Below are 18,433 nucleotides of genomic sequence, written 5' to 3'. Positions count from 1 at the left end.
TTCTGCACTAATCCAAATGAAGAGCAGGCTATTTTGGCTGTGTATATGGCTTCCAACTCCGATGCCTTGCGTTGTTACTCTACCTCGGAGACAGCTGGTTGTTGGTACAGGTTGGCCATGGCCCTGGGGAAGGGCCAGCTTCTGATGGTCCAGAAATGGGGAAACATCTTTATAATGGGATCCTTGCTTTTACAGACATCATTCATTGGCTCCTCTGTAATTTTTAAGAGAACAGTTCAAATTTGTGTATTCTGTGATATAAAGGTTGACCATATATTGTCTTGCTCCAGTGTTTTCTTAAAATGAAACTGTGTTGATTCATAATCTAGCAGGTTTGGGCTAGTTTATATTTCTGGCACCTGGACTCCCACCTGCTTAGTTTCCTACATGATTTTAGATTTTAGAAACTTTAGTAGAAAAACTGATGTTCTCAAGAAATGGTGCTAAACCTTGAGAGGTGGTTTGAGTTGTTTGAGAAGGGGAAAAGAGTGGAATGAGAAAGGCTTAGTCTTCTGTCTGTTTTGGCATTTTTCCTAGTGGGTTACTTACAATAGATATGAACCAGTGAATGGATTTCTGAACAAAGCTTTCTTTCATTTTTAACAGTACAAGAACACTGTCTGTGGCTTTAAAAAATTACATCTGTCAAGACACATCTCTACTTTTTAACTTCAGTGATTGTTAAATCCAAAATGTCACTTCTGTCATCACCTCTCTTTTTTCATTATGGTGTTAAGAAATTTAAATGGTGCAAATAAAAATCATCCTTTTTTGTTCAAACCCATAAAGCAAATATTATCCGTCAGTAAAAAATTATTAGGAAAGCATTTGCCGTAGGAAGTAGCATCATTTGACACAGTTCCAAATGAACAAATAACAAGAGTCTATGCAATGTTAGAAATGGTCAGCCCCAAGCCTTAGAGAGGTCTCTAGTTTTGTGTCTCCACCTCACTTGCTAAGAGGAGCTCATCTTGGACTTGCCTCTCTGGGAAGTCTCTCATGAGATCTTACTATACAGTCTGTAATTTCTTCTCCAGCCTTTCCATTTTTCACCCTATCTTTCCATTACATTTTACTGTTGTTAAAATTTAGAAGAAGAGTTTGGATTTATACCTCCCCCACCTTTCTTTCCTTTAAGGAGTCTCAAAATGGCTTACCAACTCCTTTCCTTCCTCTCCCTACAACAGACACCTTTTGAGAGAACTCTGAGAGAACTGTGCGTATTCCAAGGTCACCCAACAAGCTTCATGTGTAGAAATGGGGAAACAAATCCAGTTTACCAGATACGAGTCCACCACTGTAGAGGAGGGGGGATAGGGAATCAAACCTGGTTTACCAGATTATAGTCCACCTCTCCAAATCACTAAAGCACACAACTCAAGCATTTTTGTTTCCCTTTCCTTTGAAGGCTGGTATAGTGGGGAAAAACAGCTTGGATCCACTGGAGAGCTTCCATAAAAGGAAGTGCCTGGGCCTGTGGAGTGCAGGAGGGGCGAGACAAAGAGGTAGCATTCTGGGCTGTCGCAAGAAGGGCGAGACAAACAAGTCATACTTCAGGGGCAGAAGACTTTCCATCCCTGAAAAAATGGTAGAGTACTCAACCCATTTAATGTTCCCATCTTATGTACGGGGTAATGAATCTAGTGCTGATCTCGGCCCTTCTCAAGGTTGCAGTTATGTGGTCTGTTCAGAAGTTCAGCTTTATCACTCTTACAATTACTTCCTTCCTTGGTGGACTGTGTTTTGAGGTCCTTAGTGAGTTTTTAGAGGTGTTAGGGTGGGAGGTAATGTAAGCAATGTAATTGTTGCCTCCCCTCCAAGGTAGCAGGGGTGTTCTAAACATAGATTTATTTTCCCAGGTTATTGCTTCACTTCCTCTAACAGCAAGGCTATGCTGGTTGTTGGCTCAGAAGGCTGCCTGGCTTCCTGCTGTGTTCTGGGGGATTGTGATGTTATAACTTGCTCTGTAATGTGCAGCACCCTCTCCTCTCTACAACAGCAGATTTGCAAGTAGAAAACCATTTGGACAGGAAGTTTCCTCCCTGGGAAAGAACTCTCTCTCTCATTAGCAATAGAGGCATATTCATAGTGCTTAAGGAACGTGTGGCTTGGCTTTTCTAATTAATGCGGAAAGGGAAAGTATAAATGCCAAAAATGTAGTTGATTCCATGTTGTTGACTGAAGTCTGATGTGTTCCTGTGATTCTAGCAGCACTTCCTGTTCTAGAGCCTCAAGGAAGGAGCAGTTTGCTAATGCTAGAGCGTTGGTGAGCTGAGTAGTTTGTTGCAAGTATAGCTAGGGAAAGGGTCTGGGTTTGGGGGTTTCTAGGCAAGAAATCTGCAGAACATGTGCATGCGCGCTCACGCACTTATCTATGTATACAAGGTGGGGTTGGGACTCATTCCTTCACAAACAAGATTAGGGAATGCTGAGATTTCATGCACCAATCTTTTCTTCCCATAGGATTCTCCAATTTTGTAAGAGCAGCACTGAGAATGAATTAGAGATTGTTTTTCGTAGGGCTCAGATTGGCAGACTCTTTCAGCCAAGGTTGCTAGCCTTGCGGAGTGCTGTCTGAAGTGACTGCGTGGCTATGAATGACCTAAAATTTAGTCAAAAAGAAAAGCCTTTCTAGCACCTCTCATCTTAAAAACAAGTGGTGTAAACCAGGAAGGAAAGGCAGGGTTCATTGTGAGGGACCCTCAGTTCCTCACAAATGAAACTCTTGTTAATAGTCCAGAATTTAGCAGTGGTATGGAGGGAGTGGTACATAGGTAGCAGTTGCTTTTCCCTTAGCTAACTTGTGGTAAAATATCCCACCTCCATAAGTGGGCTTGCTGCCCTGCCTGTACACTTCTTACAGGCACTGTCTTGATATTATAAATGCTCAGATATCAATGCCACTAGTGTATGATGTTTTAAATGTGTGCACCTTATTCACTAAAGGAATGTCTAACTATTTCAGGTTGTTTGCATGTTAAGTACCATCAAGTCATTTCCAACTCATGGGAACCCTATGAATCAATGTCCTCCAAAATGTCCTATCGCTAACAGCCTTGCTCAGATCTTGCAAACTGAGAGGCATTACTTCTTTTGATAGTCAGTGCATCTCAGGTTAGTGTACTTTTAATACAGCTTCAAACTGTCACCTTTGAAGCAGGACACTTGAATACACTGGTTAAATTTCTGGTCAACCCAGATGGTATCGGCTCCATGCTTACCCTTTTTAAAGCAGAAGCAACTGGAAACATAGCCAGTGTTGAAACTGAGGGATGGGGAGGGGGAGGTTCCCTGCCTTGACTATAGATTCACTTTAGTATTATGACAAATATAACAGAGTTATGATACCGCAAAAGCCTTAAATAATGCCAGTGCCTGCAGCATGCCCACTATTTAGCTGCTGTTTTCCACAATTGCCCACCCCAGTTCTGAGGTAACTATGGTGCAATATTTAACAGCTGGCATTGGGATATAGATTGTAAATGTTTTACAAGCCTGTGGCTGCCAGCATCTAAGAATATATGATCAAAACTTACAGAGTTGAAAGCAGCATGGAGACTGGATCGGCAGTTTGATAACTGAGCAGGAATATGAACATGGGCTTCTCCACCCAGAGGCTAACCACTGGACCTAACTGTTCCAAATTATTTAAGATAAGAGGATCTGATGTTGGGAAAGCAAGTGGAGTATATATCTGTTGGAGTGTCCAGGGTGGGTGGGGAAACCTTGTCTGTGAGTAACAAAGGCGGCAACCAGGTCAATAGTTGAGGGCATCTGAATAGAAGTATGAGTAACAATGAAGACTATAGCCTGGGAGTAACCCTGTAGATAGCAAGGTCACTGGTGGGAGCATCTGAATAGAAGTATCCTGGCCTTTGTTTCTTTTGTCTATGGTCATCCTGTGTTTGTGTGGAGCTGGTTTGACACAGTCTTGACCCTAGTATTTTTCAACACTGGCAGCCAAGTTCTGTTCATTTTCATAATTTCTTCCTTCCTGTTAAAATTGTCCATGTGCTTATGGATTTCAATTGCTTCTCTGTGTAGTCTGTGTAGTCTTCCCAACATCAGATCCTCTGAAGATGCCAGCCACAGACGCAGGTGAAACGTCAGGAGAGAATGCTGCTAGAACACGGCCATACAGCCCGGAAACCACACAGCACCCAAGTGATTCCGGCCGTGAAAGCCTTCGACAATATATTTAAGATAAGACACAATGTGGTGTAGAGATGAAGGTGTTGGACTATGGGCTAGGAGATCCAGGTTCAAATCTCTGCTATCCATGGAGGCTTGCTGGATGACCTTGAGCCAATCATCTATTCTCAGCCTAACCTTTCCCCACAGGGTTGTTGTGGGGATAAAATGGAGGAGAGGAGAACAATGCAAGCTACTTTAGATCCTGATAGGGGATAAAGACAGATATAAACATACATAAATAAGAGCACAATCCAGATCGGGACGGCTGCAGAGGTGCTGCAGGGGATGGCTCGGCAAAGGCTTTGATTGGCACGGAAACGAGAGTATTTTAATAACTCTCCTGCCACCCAAATCTCCCCATAGCCAAAATGTGTGGCATAAGTTTGCAAGCTCAGATGGCTGTGTTCCTGGGCTGGAGCCTTAGTGGAAGCCGACTAGTCCACTCAGATGCCAGCATAGCTCTGCAGCATCACCCACTTCCAAATTTGCCTGCCACAGAGCTATGGGGCAGCTGGACACTTGCACCTTTGTCTTCTCTGCCAGTGTGTATGCCTTTCACACTGATTGAAAGGGGCAAATGCATCAGCATGGCCCTCTACTGCTTCCACTGTCCATTCATCCCCCCCCCACCACCACCACCACCAAAATCTGGATTGAGCTACCTGATATGTATGTATCAGTATGGTTAAGACTTGGAAGGCAGAAACCCATTTTTTTCCTGCCCTTTTAGAAGGGGAAAGAATTTGAAGGGTGGGGGGCTCTCCCTAATGGCATGTTTTCTTTCCTGAGCAGGAAATATAGAGCCTTCCTTTGTGCCTGTCCTTCTGAGGCAGGCCTTGGACTCCTTAACCATTGCCTGCATAGGCAGTGGTATCTATGCATTCTCTCCCTCCTCCAGTTACCAGTTTGTCTTAGGTGTACTTCCCTTTATGAAGAGAGATTCTCACACCCAGCATTTTGGCTCATGTCCTGCTCACCTGTTGTGGACCCATTTTTTCAATGGAATTTTTGCCTATCTGTTCATCCATTTGTAGCTGTTTGGCAGGTTGCTTCGCCGTATTCGTTCCTGACAGTACAAGTGGCTTTTAGTGTATTCATGTTTGTACACAACCCACTGTGCCACTGTTCCACTAGGCAGGCAGTTGATTAACTAAACAGTTACCAGTTACAAATCATGTAAATCAGTCATCGATGACGTTGTGTTTAAAAATAATCCCACAGTTCAATGTTCATCTCAGTAATCATTATGAACATTAATTGCTGCCAAGCTGTTCGGATCTGCAGCATTTTTGCACATGCAAAAAACTGATTCAAACCTGTCTGACAGATATTTGAGTTGTTTGGTGCTGAACAGACATGTGGTCTGTGTCTTTTTTCCTGCAGTGGTGCTTTGTAGTAGGGAAACACAAGCTAAGATCTGTCTATACACATGGGTTGGGGCCATTGTCCCTCTAACTGTGGTAGGGAACTGCACAGATTTCCTTACCTCTGCATGTAACTGAGCCACCTACAGGAGCTCCCACTTCCAGTAACTGCCCAAACTGTGTGGCTCTTATATGGTTTCTGTATGGCCATGCAGCTTACCCACAACGCTGGTTGTGGGTGTGACTTCACGCATTAAGGATGTGTCTATAGCAATGACTTTGTGTCAGGATAACCTGTGATAAGCTGGAACACTTTGCACATCTCGACCAAAGCTAGTAATAAAGCACTGCATAGTGCCTCGTTGAAGAGGCATCCCTTTCCTCTGTGGAAGGGATTCCAAAGGTGGGGGTGGGGAAAACATCAACGGGGCAGTGAGGAATTTTGGGATGGCAGTGGGGCACTGCAGGGATTTCTGGGCCAGCTTGTGGGGAAAAGATCTTGTCCTTCCATCCTGGTGACTGGTCAGTTTTAAAGGAAATGCAGCTGCACTTTCCTTGCTGTGTAGCCCTGGGTGGGGTTAGGGTAAGTCAAGGCTAAAAGCCCAGGAGCCCAGTCACTGCTGCTTTGCAAGGCAAGATTTTTTAAAAGGAAAAGCAGCAGTGCTCTCCTCGCTGTGTAGTTTTGAGTGGGGTGTGGGGCACGGGAGCCAAGGCAAAGACCCAGCAAAGGCATCTTTATTACTCAGTTTTTATGTCCAGTTTACATAATTCTCTCAAAAAGACCTTCCTGACTACTACCCTGCTGTGAGACAGAGTCAAGATGTACTGTATTGCCTTCCCAACATAATATTTAGTAGAGCTGAACTTCAGTGCAATCACCCACCCTCTTTCCAAGCAGAGAAGAAGGTTGAAAATTACTGAATGTGGTGATCTAAGACTTCTTAGTGCCATGCAGCCTGCTGTTGAGAAACTGATATTCCAGTACCAATCTCATCCATCCCGTTAAAACTGTGAGGACATAATGGGTGAGATGCACACATATCCTTTCATGTTGCTAAAACAGCTCAGTAATTTGATTCACTTTTACTAGGTATTGTGTGTTTACAGTGTTAGAAGTTATTTTGAATTTGCAGTAGACTTAATTCCATTTGTGTGGGGGTGCCCCAGGGATGTGTCATGGGAGCCAAGGGGGTGGCAGCCTTAAAAAGTTTGGGAACAGCCGCTCAAGGGCTTTTGCATTATGCCCAAACAGAGATCATAAGTTGTGCTGCCTGCTTTCCTTCTAAATTAGCAGGTGAGAAGGGCTGCATGCTGCAATTTCATGCATGGGATGCTCACTAATGAACACATCTGCCAGTGAAGGCTTTCTGTAGTAACCACCATAATAAAAAGTATTAAAAAACAAGCAGACAAGTAAATGTAATAAAGAGAGAAAAAGAACCTAGGTCTGAAACCTTTCCTAGTCTATACCCCATGGAAAGGATTCCATCAAGAAACTATAGGTATTATAAGTACAGATCAGCTGTCTCGACAATGCTCCAGCTTGCTGCTCCCATTCAAGATGCTGAACTACATGCAAATATGTTTTATGCTGCTTTTTGCTGATGCAAATTGTATTCCTGCATAGAAGAACATAAGGATATTATTAAGGGGGGGGTGTAAAGAGAGGTATAACCTTGTCTTTATGTGCCTTGGAGAGGCACTGGCTGGTGCAAACACCCTTTGTATACATCTCCAGAATTCTTTTAACCAGTCTACACTGGCTCTTAGTTGAGAACAACAGCTGTGCATCCACTAATAGCAAGGAATGGAGTCAAATCCACCTTGGATGTTTATGCTGGGAATGGATCCCTTTATAAACTCTCCACACAGACTTTCTAAACAGTCCAGTAAAAAGAAACAACAATCATGAGAACTGCACCCTCCGCACCCTTAGCGTTTCTCCTTCTGTTTTTTCCCCTGGCTTGTAACCTGCTGACTTTACTATATGAGGTTGTGCCCAGAAAATACTTTTGCATGTCTCTGAGAGGAAGACAAATCTATGTCCTAAATGAGAAAGTTGCAGTACAGAAAGCACCAGAGAATGATGTGGTCTGTCACGCTGGTCTTCAACCCATGAGTCAAGGAATGTGCTTGCTAGGGTATAAAACTCTGCAGAGTCACCATTCCTGCTACTGGGAATATATATACTGTGCATGGAAGATGAAACTGACCAATGTAACAATGAGCTAGGAATTCAGAAATCAGTGTTGTCATTGGTTTTCACACTCTGGGGCATAATATAGAGAACATAATGGAGTAGTAGTCAATGAGTGGTGCATTGTTCATTCCGTGCTGCATTATGCATCCGAGTTGGGGATGAGTATAGAAAATAATGTTCAACCCTATCCCAGGTAGTAGCCTTGTGAACAGTTGGCCACTTGCCATTAGTTATAGCACTTGGAACATCAGAACAGCACTAACTTTTCTCAGGATTACTTGTCAGAGCCATAATTATCCCTAATAACTCTGTTAACATCTGTAAGAAAATCAGCATGTACCTATGAAACTACCTTTTTAGTACATAGATGCCCATGGTGATCCTTTAAAAAATAATTTTCACTATAAATATAAACAAAACAGAAAGCAAAAAAGAGAATTAAAGCAAATATCACAATTACATCAGAAGACATAAAAAAACTGTATATCATATCATACACGGTAATCTGTATATCATATCATACACGGTATATCATATCATACACGGTAATCTGGAAAATAACAGACACTTGATTATAATAGCTGTTATTGCCAATAGCAAATGACATAATAATAAACATGAAATAATGCTTTTCTTAATCTAACAGAATTCATAAAATACTTTATGCAATGTATGATTAACCTGTTAATAATATTAGAGATTGTTATAACATAAATTCAGATAGATGAAGTAGATAAAAATAACTCATTACTACTATAAATTTATAATTCTCACATATTAAACAGTGAGTACATATTATCATAATTTATTTGTGATATATTGAAGTGTTTTATATCTCTTCTTTCCTTTGGACCCCTTTTCAATAGTTATCATATGATGAGGATTACGGTATTAATAATTTATGTACAACATTTCAACATCTTTCTCCATCAGTCATTTTTTAAAAAATAATATAGATAATAAGAATTCTATTTATCTTGAAAATTTTTTATTGGTGTCTTATTTACAGAATTCATTAATTTTGTCATTACTACATAGTCAACTATACCCTTTTCCACCAAAAGATCTAAGTAGAATTCTAAATTCATTCACAACTTCTTCCTGGATCTTATTTGTAGCTTAGTACTCTACTGGGATCCTAGTGCCTACTCTATTCTGTCCTACCCCACCCCCATTCAAATGAAAAAAGAAAGAAAATTGCATGGTATCCCTACAGCCTGATTTCAGTAGACCCCCTTCCCTCTTTTTTTGGTAAAACTTACTAGGCACATTTAAATCAATTTGTAAGTGAAAGTTTATCATTTAAACAGAAGCCCCATTTATTCCAGAGATAGGAGAATATGAATCGTGAAAAAACGGTTATTGCAGTATGTACATAATAAGAATATATTACTATGTATTTACTCAAAATATTAATGAGGTGTGAACATCAAACCATCGGCAAAGGAATGCTGCTGTCCTTGTACTGCCCGCCAGCGGCTAGGAAAGGTGGGCTTTGGCTAGCAGGCTGAACTGCGCCCCCCCCCCCTTTCTGGAGTGACTGCTTGTGCAATCTGCTTCATGAGTCTGGAACTGCTGCAGCTTCTCTGGTGCCTCTTCAGCTGACTCTACACTTTCCAGGAGAGCATGAAGGGCTCTCCATTTGGCAACTGTGCCAAGAGCCTGTGCACCAGCAGTCAGGCATACCCGATCTAGAGCTGAAGACATCAGTTCGGTAATCTCCCCATCTTTGGAGGTAGGAAGGAGTGTGGGTGGGTGGGAGCCCCTGGGTTGCTTCCTCTTTCTCACCTTCTGACAATAATCGTGGCACAAGATTTGAAAAGCCCTTTCCTACTCCATCGGCCATTTTTTCAATGGAGAGAAATGTCTCCTTTCAAAAAAGGCAAGTTCTCTGATAGTTGTTCAAGACATCATAAATGCTCTCTTGTCAAACTACCATGTTTAATAGTGCACAGAATGATAGCTTTGACGAAGTCTGCACCTTAAAATAATTATTTAATGCTCATAGACATTCGGGACTATTTTCAGCTGTGGAAATACTCTACTTTTACTGCTGCTGCACCACGACTGACCGCACTTAGATCTTTCAGTGGAAAAGGGCATAGTTTGCTTTTCCAATACTCTCAGCTTGGACATTCTTCTGCTGTCCTTTTTGCTGTGAATGTAACTTTAGCTGCTGTTATTGTATATCCTCCAAGATTTTAGGAATGCTTCTTAGGAAACTGCCTAATAGCATACTCTTGGCATCCTTAACAAATTTACTGTGGAATCCAAAAGGAAGGGGCCTGAAGATGCACTGGAAACGGAGGAGGGGTTATGCTGGCATCCGTGCCACAAGCACCACGCAAAATAGCATGGATGCCGGCATCCAGGGACTTACCTTGGCAACCAGCTGTTGCAGTGTCCAAACCTGGAAGCTGGCCCCTCAGCGGCTGGCTTCCACTACAAATGCCCACGCTGGCATGGGGGGGGGGGTGTCCCAGGGATGTTCCAGGAGGCAAAGGCAACATTATTCAGCTCCAAGTGCACTTTCAGGCCAGAAAATGCCCGCTTCCAGTGGTGCAGACTTACACCAGCAAAAAGTGTAGTGTAAATCACTTTATGCTATGGATTTTTCCAGATAAGTAAAAGTTTTCCTCTATTCCCCCAGTGTCGGTGCTGCCGATTGCTTCTTTGGAGGCAGCCCAGCAGCACCATCCCTGACCACCTCTGTACAGTTCCCCCTGGATTGGGATGTTAATGTTTAAAATTTTCTGAATTTCTGCATGTGTTTCTTTTTAGACTATAACAATTATGTAACCCTTCTTTCAGATCTGCTGTTTCTAATTTTATTACTGTTTTGTCTGGGGTTTTAATCCAGTCCATAATCCAGATCAGACCAGCTGCTTGATAGTATAGTTTACTCTTAGGTACTGCTAGTCCTCCTCTGGTCTCTCTCCCCCCCCCCCCCATTATTTTAAACTTTGAATACGATTCTTGACTTTTTGTCATTGCGTATGAACTTTTTTTATCTGTCTCTGCCATTCCGTCAAGGTATTTTTTTAAATTAAACTAGTAACATCTAAAATAAAAACTTTATTTTGGCAATTCATTCATTTTTATTGTGGAAATTCTTCCTAGCCATGAAATTTCATGCCCATGGTGATCCTTGATTATATTGTTCCCTTCACTTTTATGTTGCAGGCTAAAAACAGAGAGACAGGTGCCTTAGCTGCTGCCAAAGTCATTGAGACCAAGAGTGAAGATGAACTGGAGGACTACATGGTGGAGATTGACATCCTGGCAACTTGTGACCACCCTTATATTGTAAAACTACTAGGAGCCTTTTATTATGACAGCAAACTGTGGGTAAGATGACCCTAATGCTACACATGATCCTTTAGAGTTCAAATAGCCCTACAAGGATAGCATGGAACAGCTTGAGAGTAAAATTGTGGCCTGCCAGTGAGCAAAATGTTGGCTGGAAGCAGGTTTGCAATATTTGTGTTGAGGCCTTGTTGGAAAAAGCTACTTCTTTGGATGTTGTAAATATAGTTACATTTGCATGTAGAGTGCATATCTGTTTAACACTAGGTACAATCTTTAATTTGTGCTAGGAAACACTGGATTTTTTAAAAAAATAGCCTGCTTTTTCTGTATTGGTTCCAGAGGCCCTTCACTTGCCTAGACTGAGAAATCTCTTTACCTTCCATCTTGTAAAAGACACCTTCTTTTCTTTTCAGCAATGTGCTGTAATGCAAAACTGTTTCGATATAAAAATGAAGTTCTGTTTGGAACTTAACAAAAGTTTTCCTGATGCAAGAGTTTGCATTCCTTGTTGGTTAGCATTTTTTAAATATTTATGTTCTATTGTTCTGAAAGCATTCAACAAAGAGAGGTTTTGCTTGCATGGCCATGCAAGAATGACTAATCCATGTTTCAACCATCTGTATTAATTTTTGTTTGCATCTATTGAAATTTTAGAGTAGGACACACAATACTTTTATCATGTTCCTCGCAAATTGCCAAGGTACTAGACAATAACACTTGCCTGTAGGCAATCAGTATATTCTGCACACTTTAAATATTTTCCCTTTAAGTTTTGGAATCCCTTTAAGGTCATGGGGATGAGGATGATAAAGCTTGAGTCTTTTGAGATATTTTGAATTTACCAGATTTTGGTTGTAATCCTTAGCATGGAACTGTGATTTCAAGAAATAATGGATTTCTGCTGGCTTGCATTACCTGAGTTCTCTTTTACATGGGCTCACTTATTTTGTGGTTTTGGCTGACTTTCTTATTACCTCCACAGCATAGTATTTAAGTCCTCAGATACGTATTAGTTGATTCATTTCAGTTAACTCAGTATAGTTATATAGCAAATACCTTCATGGCTTCACTGATTTTCTTTCAGACTAGAAACATTCATCCAGTACTTCCTGCCTGTTAAATGTACTTGTTTCTCTCGGTGCTTAATTGATTCCTTCATAATAAGTAGTATATATGTTCATAGTTTGAGTCCTAGGATAAATGCAGCTGCTTTCTTTGTGTTTGTGACACACTTGGGGTCTGGATTGTGGTAAGTTGGTCTGTGTTAGCCTGGTATCATATAGGAATGGATTGCTTGGAAGCTGGGGGACATAAAATCCCTCTGCACTCTAGGTGAATAGTGTTGGGGGTTTTGGCTCTGCCTTTGTATCTCTTGGCTCCAGTTGGGTTCCCAGCTTCACCCCTTGACCATATGGGTCCTGTGCAGGTTTGTGTCATTCAAAAATTGGCTATCCAAATCAATAGTACTGAATTTGTTTAGGACCAGGCTCCCCTTATCAAATCCTAATCTATTCACTATTGATCGAGAACAAAGACTGATAAACTGGAAGGGTGTAGTAGTAAAAGTGTTATTTTAATATTAATATTTAATATCTTATTTTAATAATGCCTAAACTTCAAAACCAAAAAATAATCAATTTGTTTTTCCTGATTTGTCCAAATAATCTGTCAAGGATTTCCAATTGTCCAAAAAAAATTAGTTTTTTTTAGTAGAGTTTGGCCATCTCTGCCAACTCTAATACAGTCACCCATCATTCTCCAATTGAAGGTGTAGCTGGAGTTTTCCATTTCTGTACATAAAGTATTCTTGCTTCTTCTGTGTTCTAATATAATTCTGTGTTTTAATATAATTATTTTGAAATAACATAGAGTTCTTATTAAATAACACTACAATAAGAAATTATCAGTATTGAAATTACAGTAAGGAGTCCTCTGAAACAGCACTGTAGCAATAATGGTAGCTGCACACATGCACAAAAACCTTGAGCATCAGCAATTGAAAGGCTTAAGTATCATCCAAGACTTAGGAAACAGATGTAGGGAGGGAAGTTCACAATGGCCCCTTCCGCACATACAGAATAAGGCACTTTCAATCCATTTTCACAATTGTTTGCAAGTGGATTTTGCTATTCTGCTCAGTAAAATCCAGCTGCAAAAGTGCATTGAAAGTGGATTGAAAGTGCATTATTCTGCATGTACGGAAGGGACCAATGAGATGCCACAGCCGAAAAAGCCTCTTGTACTTCTAAGATGGATAATCAAACTTCTGAATGACATCTTGCGAGATTAGATCACACAGAGTAGAGCTTCCAAAGAATATTTCAGTGGTTGAGTAGCTCTTAAGATATCATGGCATGTTTAGATGACAATAGCAACTCTTATGTAAGCAAAAGGATTATTGTGCAGGTGTAGCAGTGCAGTGCATATGCCATGATCCTTGGGTCACTAACTGTTTGTTCCAGTCTAATATAAATGCATTATTAGTGCAATAATAGCTGTGCCAGTGTGCAAAAGCAAACCTATACTGAAGCTGTAGTTCTTTCTCTGTACTTGTACAAACACATATCCTTGTTTGGCTATAATAAAGTTTTCTTTACACAGTCTGTTTCTTCAGATTTTAAAAAATCACTTCTGCTAATGTTAAGGGATGACTCTTGCCAAAGTGGACTGTGGGATACATAACATGGTTTATCAGAGGTGAATGAGAAGCCAGCATGGTGTAGTGGTTAAGAGCAGGTAGGCTCTAATCTGGAAAGCCAGTTTGATTCCCCACTCCTCCACATGAGTGGCAGAATCTTATCTGGTGAACCAGAATTGCTTCCTCACTCCTACCATTCCAGCTGGATGACTTTGGGCTAGTCCCAGTTCTTTGGAACTCTCTCAGCCCCACCTACCTTACAAGGGGTCTGCTGTGGGGAGACGAAGGGAAGGTGTTTGTAAACCCCTTTGAGTCTCCTTACAGGAGAGAAGGGGGGTATAAATCCAAACTCTTTTTCTTCTGATACTAGTTTGAAAATAAGCACCGCAGGAAATGATGCTCCTTTCATTCCACTTCCAACACTCTGAAAAAAAAACCTGTCTTCCCCCAATCCCTTTGACTACTCAGAATGAAAGTGTGAGTTTTCACTTCCAAATACAGCCAGAATCTGTCAAGTTTTTATTTAAAGACCAATTGTGTATCAGTTCTGTGCAAGTGTAAATAGTGGTTGTCCCCTTCTAGCTTAAATTTAAATCTTGGCTAGTGCCTGTACAAGTCCTTGTCAAAACATCCTTGCTTTGTAATAAATCAAAAATCTGCAATCAACTAATGGGCCTTGTGCAAACCCAGATACATTTAGGATAAGGAAACTGTCCAAGTTTACGTATTTGTGGCTAAAAAGAGTGAACTGCTTGCAGAGCTTGAAATGCTTGGGCAGGAGTGAATAGGCTAAGGGTATTTTGGAAGGAAGTATTTGAGAAGTAGGGTGCAAGTGGGATGTAAGGAAAAGGAAGGAGATGATTCACAATTTACTCCCCAGAGACTGCCTAAAATTTTGATCCCAGACAGATTGCACTCCAGTTATTATCCAGATGACATCTATTAAACCAGATATCTTAGAATTGGAATTCTCGAGTAGTAAATGTTTCAAAGTGTTTAAAAGCTGTGTAAAAATGACTCAGAGGGAATGTAGGGGGAAGAATAGGTAACATCTTGTCCGTTTTTGTTTCCTTTATTGTGGTGTTTCTGTAGCATAGCTGTTACAGTTAGGCATGTTGGCTTCTGTGTTTCATTAAATGCTAGCAGTTGTCTTTTCTGGCTCAGTTTTTAAATGAAGAATTACTGTGCTATATTCCTACTTGCAAGCTGTAGCAGTTTGCAGCTCTCCTAATTCATTTTCAGGCTTTTTACTCAGCCTGCAATAATATCATTTTACACTGGATGTATGTTATCTATTTTCAGATTTTAGGTTGACATTATAATCCTAGGAAGTACAATATCCTCTCTTTCATGTCAATATTGCATGTGCAGAAAAGGCCTCTGTTTCACTTAAGAACATGCATTGGGAAACCCCTGCATGTTATCACCTTTCCAATGTTTGTAGCAAATCCAGCAAAGACATTTATGCTCACAGGTAACACACAGGAACATACTTTTCCGACACATGTGTTACTGCTGGAAAGGGAAGTATGTGAAGTAGCATTAGATTCAGAAGGAATCAACCATGAGGAACTTCTGGTCGTGTGAAATGGTGTAAGTAATGAAAATGCTGGACTTTCTTTCTGAAACAGTTGAAATGATGAATAACTAAGCAGGTGTGTGAAGGCAGCTTATTCTGATGGGACATTTTACTTAGGTCAGGCCTTGACCTAAGGTTGCTACTTAACTTCCTGCTGCCCTTTTCAGGTGAAAGGTCTTTCTCAGACCACAAGCTCTCATCTGTCAGGTCACATCCAAATAATTTTTATTTCAGGTCTTCTGTGTACTCATTTAGAGTACTTCACCCTTGCAAGTGGTGATGCAGCAATGGCTTACTCAGGTAGCTGATCTGGCAAGGGAACCGAAACATAATGCAATGCATTTTGGGGTTGTTTCTCATGCAGACAGGAAGCTCTGAAGACATGTCTGAAGGAAGAAAATCTTTGAGAGGCTGTCAATTCTCTGAAGACACTTTTTAAAACATAAAAATGAAATATCAGCCTTGCTGTTATGTGCACCAGCTGATGAATAAACAAAACACTGTGGTGTCATTTTACTAATTCCAACTACTGCATAAAGGAAAGCTTATTAAACAAATGCATCAATTCCTGGTATTGAACTTGTCCTTTTGAAAACATTCTACAGCTATCCTTATTCAAATGTAAACATATCTAGACATAACTAGCCATCAATTTTGAACAGGAATCATTTATCAAGTATGCATAACTTACCTCATGCTAAAATACAGTCAGTCAAAGACATGCAAAGTGGTGCTTCCTTTTGTGATAAAACATTTGATACTTTGGATGAGAGGCCACTAGCAGCCCCATGAAAGAACAGGATAAATTGACGTATCTAGGATGGGGCAAGTCATAATGTGTGCCCCAGGCGCCATGTGTCTGGGGGCGTCCTGGCCACCCCTTTGCAAGGCACAAAGCCACAGCACCCTCCCCCTCCAGGCTGTGCCCCACCAACCTCCATCTGCCTCTGCCACTCTGAGAGCTGGTCTACCCATGGTTAAAAGCAATGAGCAGAACTGGCAGCCTGAGAGCTGGTTACCAAGATGGGAAAGACTGGCAGGAATTTTTTTTTTGCCGGGGGTGGGGGGTGTTGCACAATTTCAGTGCTTACCCTGGTGCCATTTTCTATAGATACACCCTCAACAGGATATATGAATATTTTAAAAATAGGGCTGTGAGGACGTCTAGGTAACACTTGTAGTGCTGAAATAGGTGTTGAAATAGTGATAACGCTCTTCAAGATCCTTCTGCAACAAGGATCTTAACTGTAACACCCAAATATTATGTCTTTTCTTTAACCTGCTTCCTTTCCTTTTTCTTCCTATTCCTGTAACTTGCTTCTGGGGTTGATTGGTTACTTTCCCAAATATTTTTCCCTGTAGGCTATTTCTGCTCAGAAAGAAATAAGTCATTATGCCTTAGCTGGTGAATAGTGTCCTTTCATTGTAAGAGAATAATGGTAAACTGGAAGCAATCTGTTTTACAGAGAGCTCGCTATTTAAATTCCACCTACTGAATGCCTTTTTGCCAGACAAGCTGTTGACATTTGGGTTTTTTTCCCCCAGTAAAGATTGTTTCATATTGTTCTGTGTGAAGTCACCAGAAATCTGCCATGACTTGTGTGGTGGTCGCTTGAGTGCTCAGGAGGTGTGGGTACAGTCTGTAAGACAGCTTCAAGGGCTTTTAGATACTCCTGTCAGTGCTGGCTTCTGTGCAGATGATGATGGAGCCACATGAAGCCAGTCTGTGGTTAGCAAGAGAAGCTCTAATTCTCACTGAGGCCTATAAGCAAGCCTCACTTGGGAGCTTTCATAGGAGCCATGAAACTACCAGTGGTTAGACCACTGGCCCATCTAATGCCCTATTTTTACTGTGACTGCCACAGATTCTCTAAGCTCTTTCTCCAGTATCTGATATCTAAGATTCTAGGGAATAAACCTGAAACCGTCTGTCTTCAAAGCATCTGCTTTCCCACTAAGATACTGCTCCTATCTATTAATATCACCTGAGCTGCTGTGGCGGTTGAAGAACAAGGGCACTTTAGGATGAAGTGACTGTCGTTTCTTCCTTTTAACTGGTGCTGAAGCCTGAACTATAAGACTTCTTGTGTCACCAGTTCAAAAACTCTTATCCTGACCACTCCTGAGCTAACATGGCAGTGGGCTGGCAGAGCTCTGTAATGCAGAATCTAACAAAAAGTGGGAGTTATTCCTGTCACTTCACAAAAATCACTTTGATGCCGATGTGATCAGATTCACACAATATTTTTTGAATTTGAAGTTTTGAATTTGTTGCATTTTTGTGCATTCAAAGTACTTCATATGCATTACCTCAATAAACCTTGCAACATCCCTGCAAGGTAGGTCAGTATTATTAGTCTTAAAATATGATAGAAGATGGAGCTGAAGGAGTGGTGCCTTGCCTTTGCCCACCTGGTGAATGCATAGCACAGGCAAGCTTGGAACCAAAGACTTTCTGACTCACACCCTCTATCTTGCCAACAGTAACAGTAGACCTCTACAAGAGGTTCGTCACTCCAATTTTCCTCACTTTTACTATAACGTATGAAGTGTGATTCTCATACCTCATGACAAGTTATGAACTCAAGTAACATCTGAAGTTTTTGGCCCTTGATTCAGGTGAGATGCAAGTTAGCGGTTTTTCATGACAGAGCAGAAATTAGCTGCCAGGCTAATTGTAGTAGTACAACTTCTGGATGTAAACAGTTCTGAGAATCTAGATTGGTAACTGGACTGTGCAATTTTAAAAAAGAAAAGAAATTGCATAGCAGATGCAAGAGACCAGAAAGGGAGGTGACACAACAGTTTTTCCTATCTGTTTTGCTGCTAATCTAGGGCCAAACCCTCTCAGATCTGATAGCACAAATCATACTGAGCAGCAGTATTCATTTACACTCATCACCAGAAGAAAGTAGAACACTAGTGATATGCCAAAACAGATGAGAAAGTATTTTGTCTGTGACACATCAGCTTTTTACAAGATTCTTGCATGAATTGCTTCATATTTTCATTTAGAAATTGTGGTATTGGGGAAAGAGGCAGTTTTGGGATTGTTTACACTGAGAACTTAGCTGGAAATTCTGGGCTAGTTTTAGAGAAACAAAGGAACACACCCAACAGTATACAGTCTGGCAAACTCATATCTTGCA

General features: G+C 41.0%; 1 protein-coding gene across 1 annotated transcript in view; it reads left to right on the top strand.

Moving 5' to 3' along the window:
- Window positions 1–18,433, top strand: part of STK10 (serine/threonine kinase 10) — a 92,377-nt gene that overhangs the window by 25,924 nt on the left and 48,020 nt on the right. Inside the window, exon 2 of the mRNA XM_048491087.1 lies at window positions 10,942–11,106. Coding sequence (XP_048347044.1) covers window positions 10,942–11,106 — 165 coding nt within the window. The remainder of the gene's footprint in view (window positions 1–10,941; window positions 11,107–18,433) is intronic.

Source organism: Sphaerodactylus townsendi, linkage group LG03, assembly GCF_021028975.2.
Source record: "Sphaerodactylus townsendi isolate TG3544 linkage group LG03, MPM_Stown_v2.3, whole genome shotgun sequence".
In the NCBI taxonomy this organism is placed as follows: domain Eukaryota; kingdom Metazoa; phylum Chordata; class Lepidosauria; order Squamata; family Sphaerodactylidae; genus Sphaerodactylus; species Sphaerodactylus townsendi.
The sequence above is the reverse complement of the archived record's forward strand: the minus strand, read 5'-3'. Positions and strand labels throughout refer to the sequence as shown.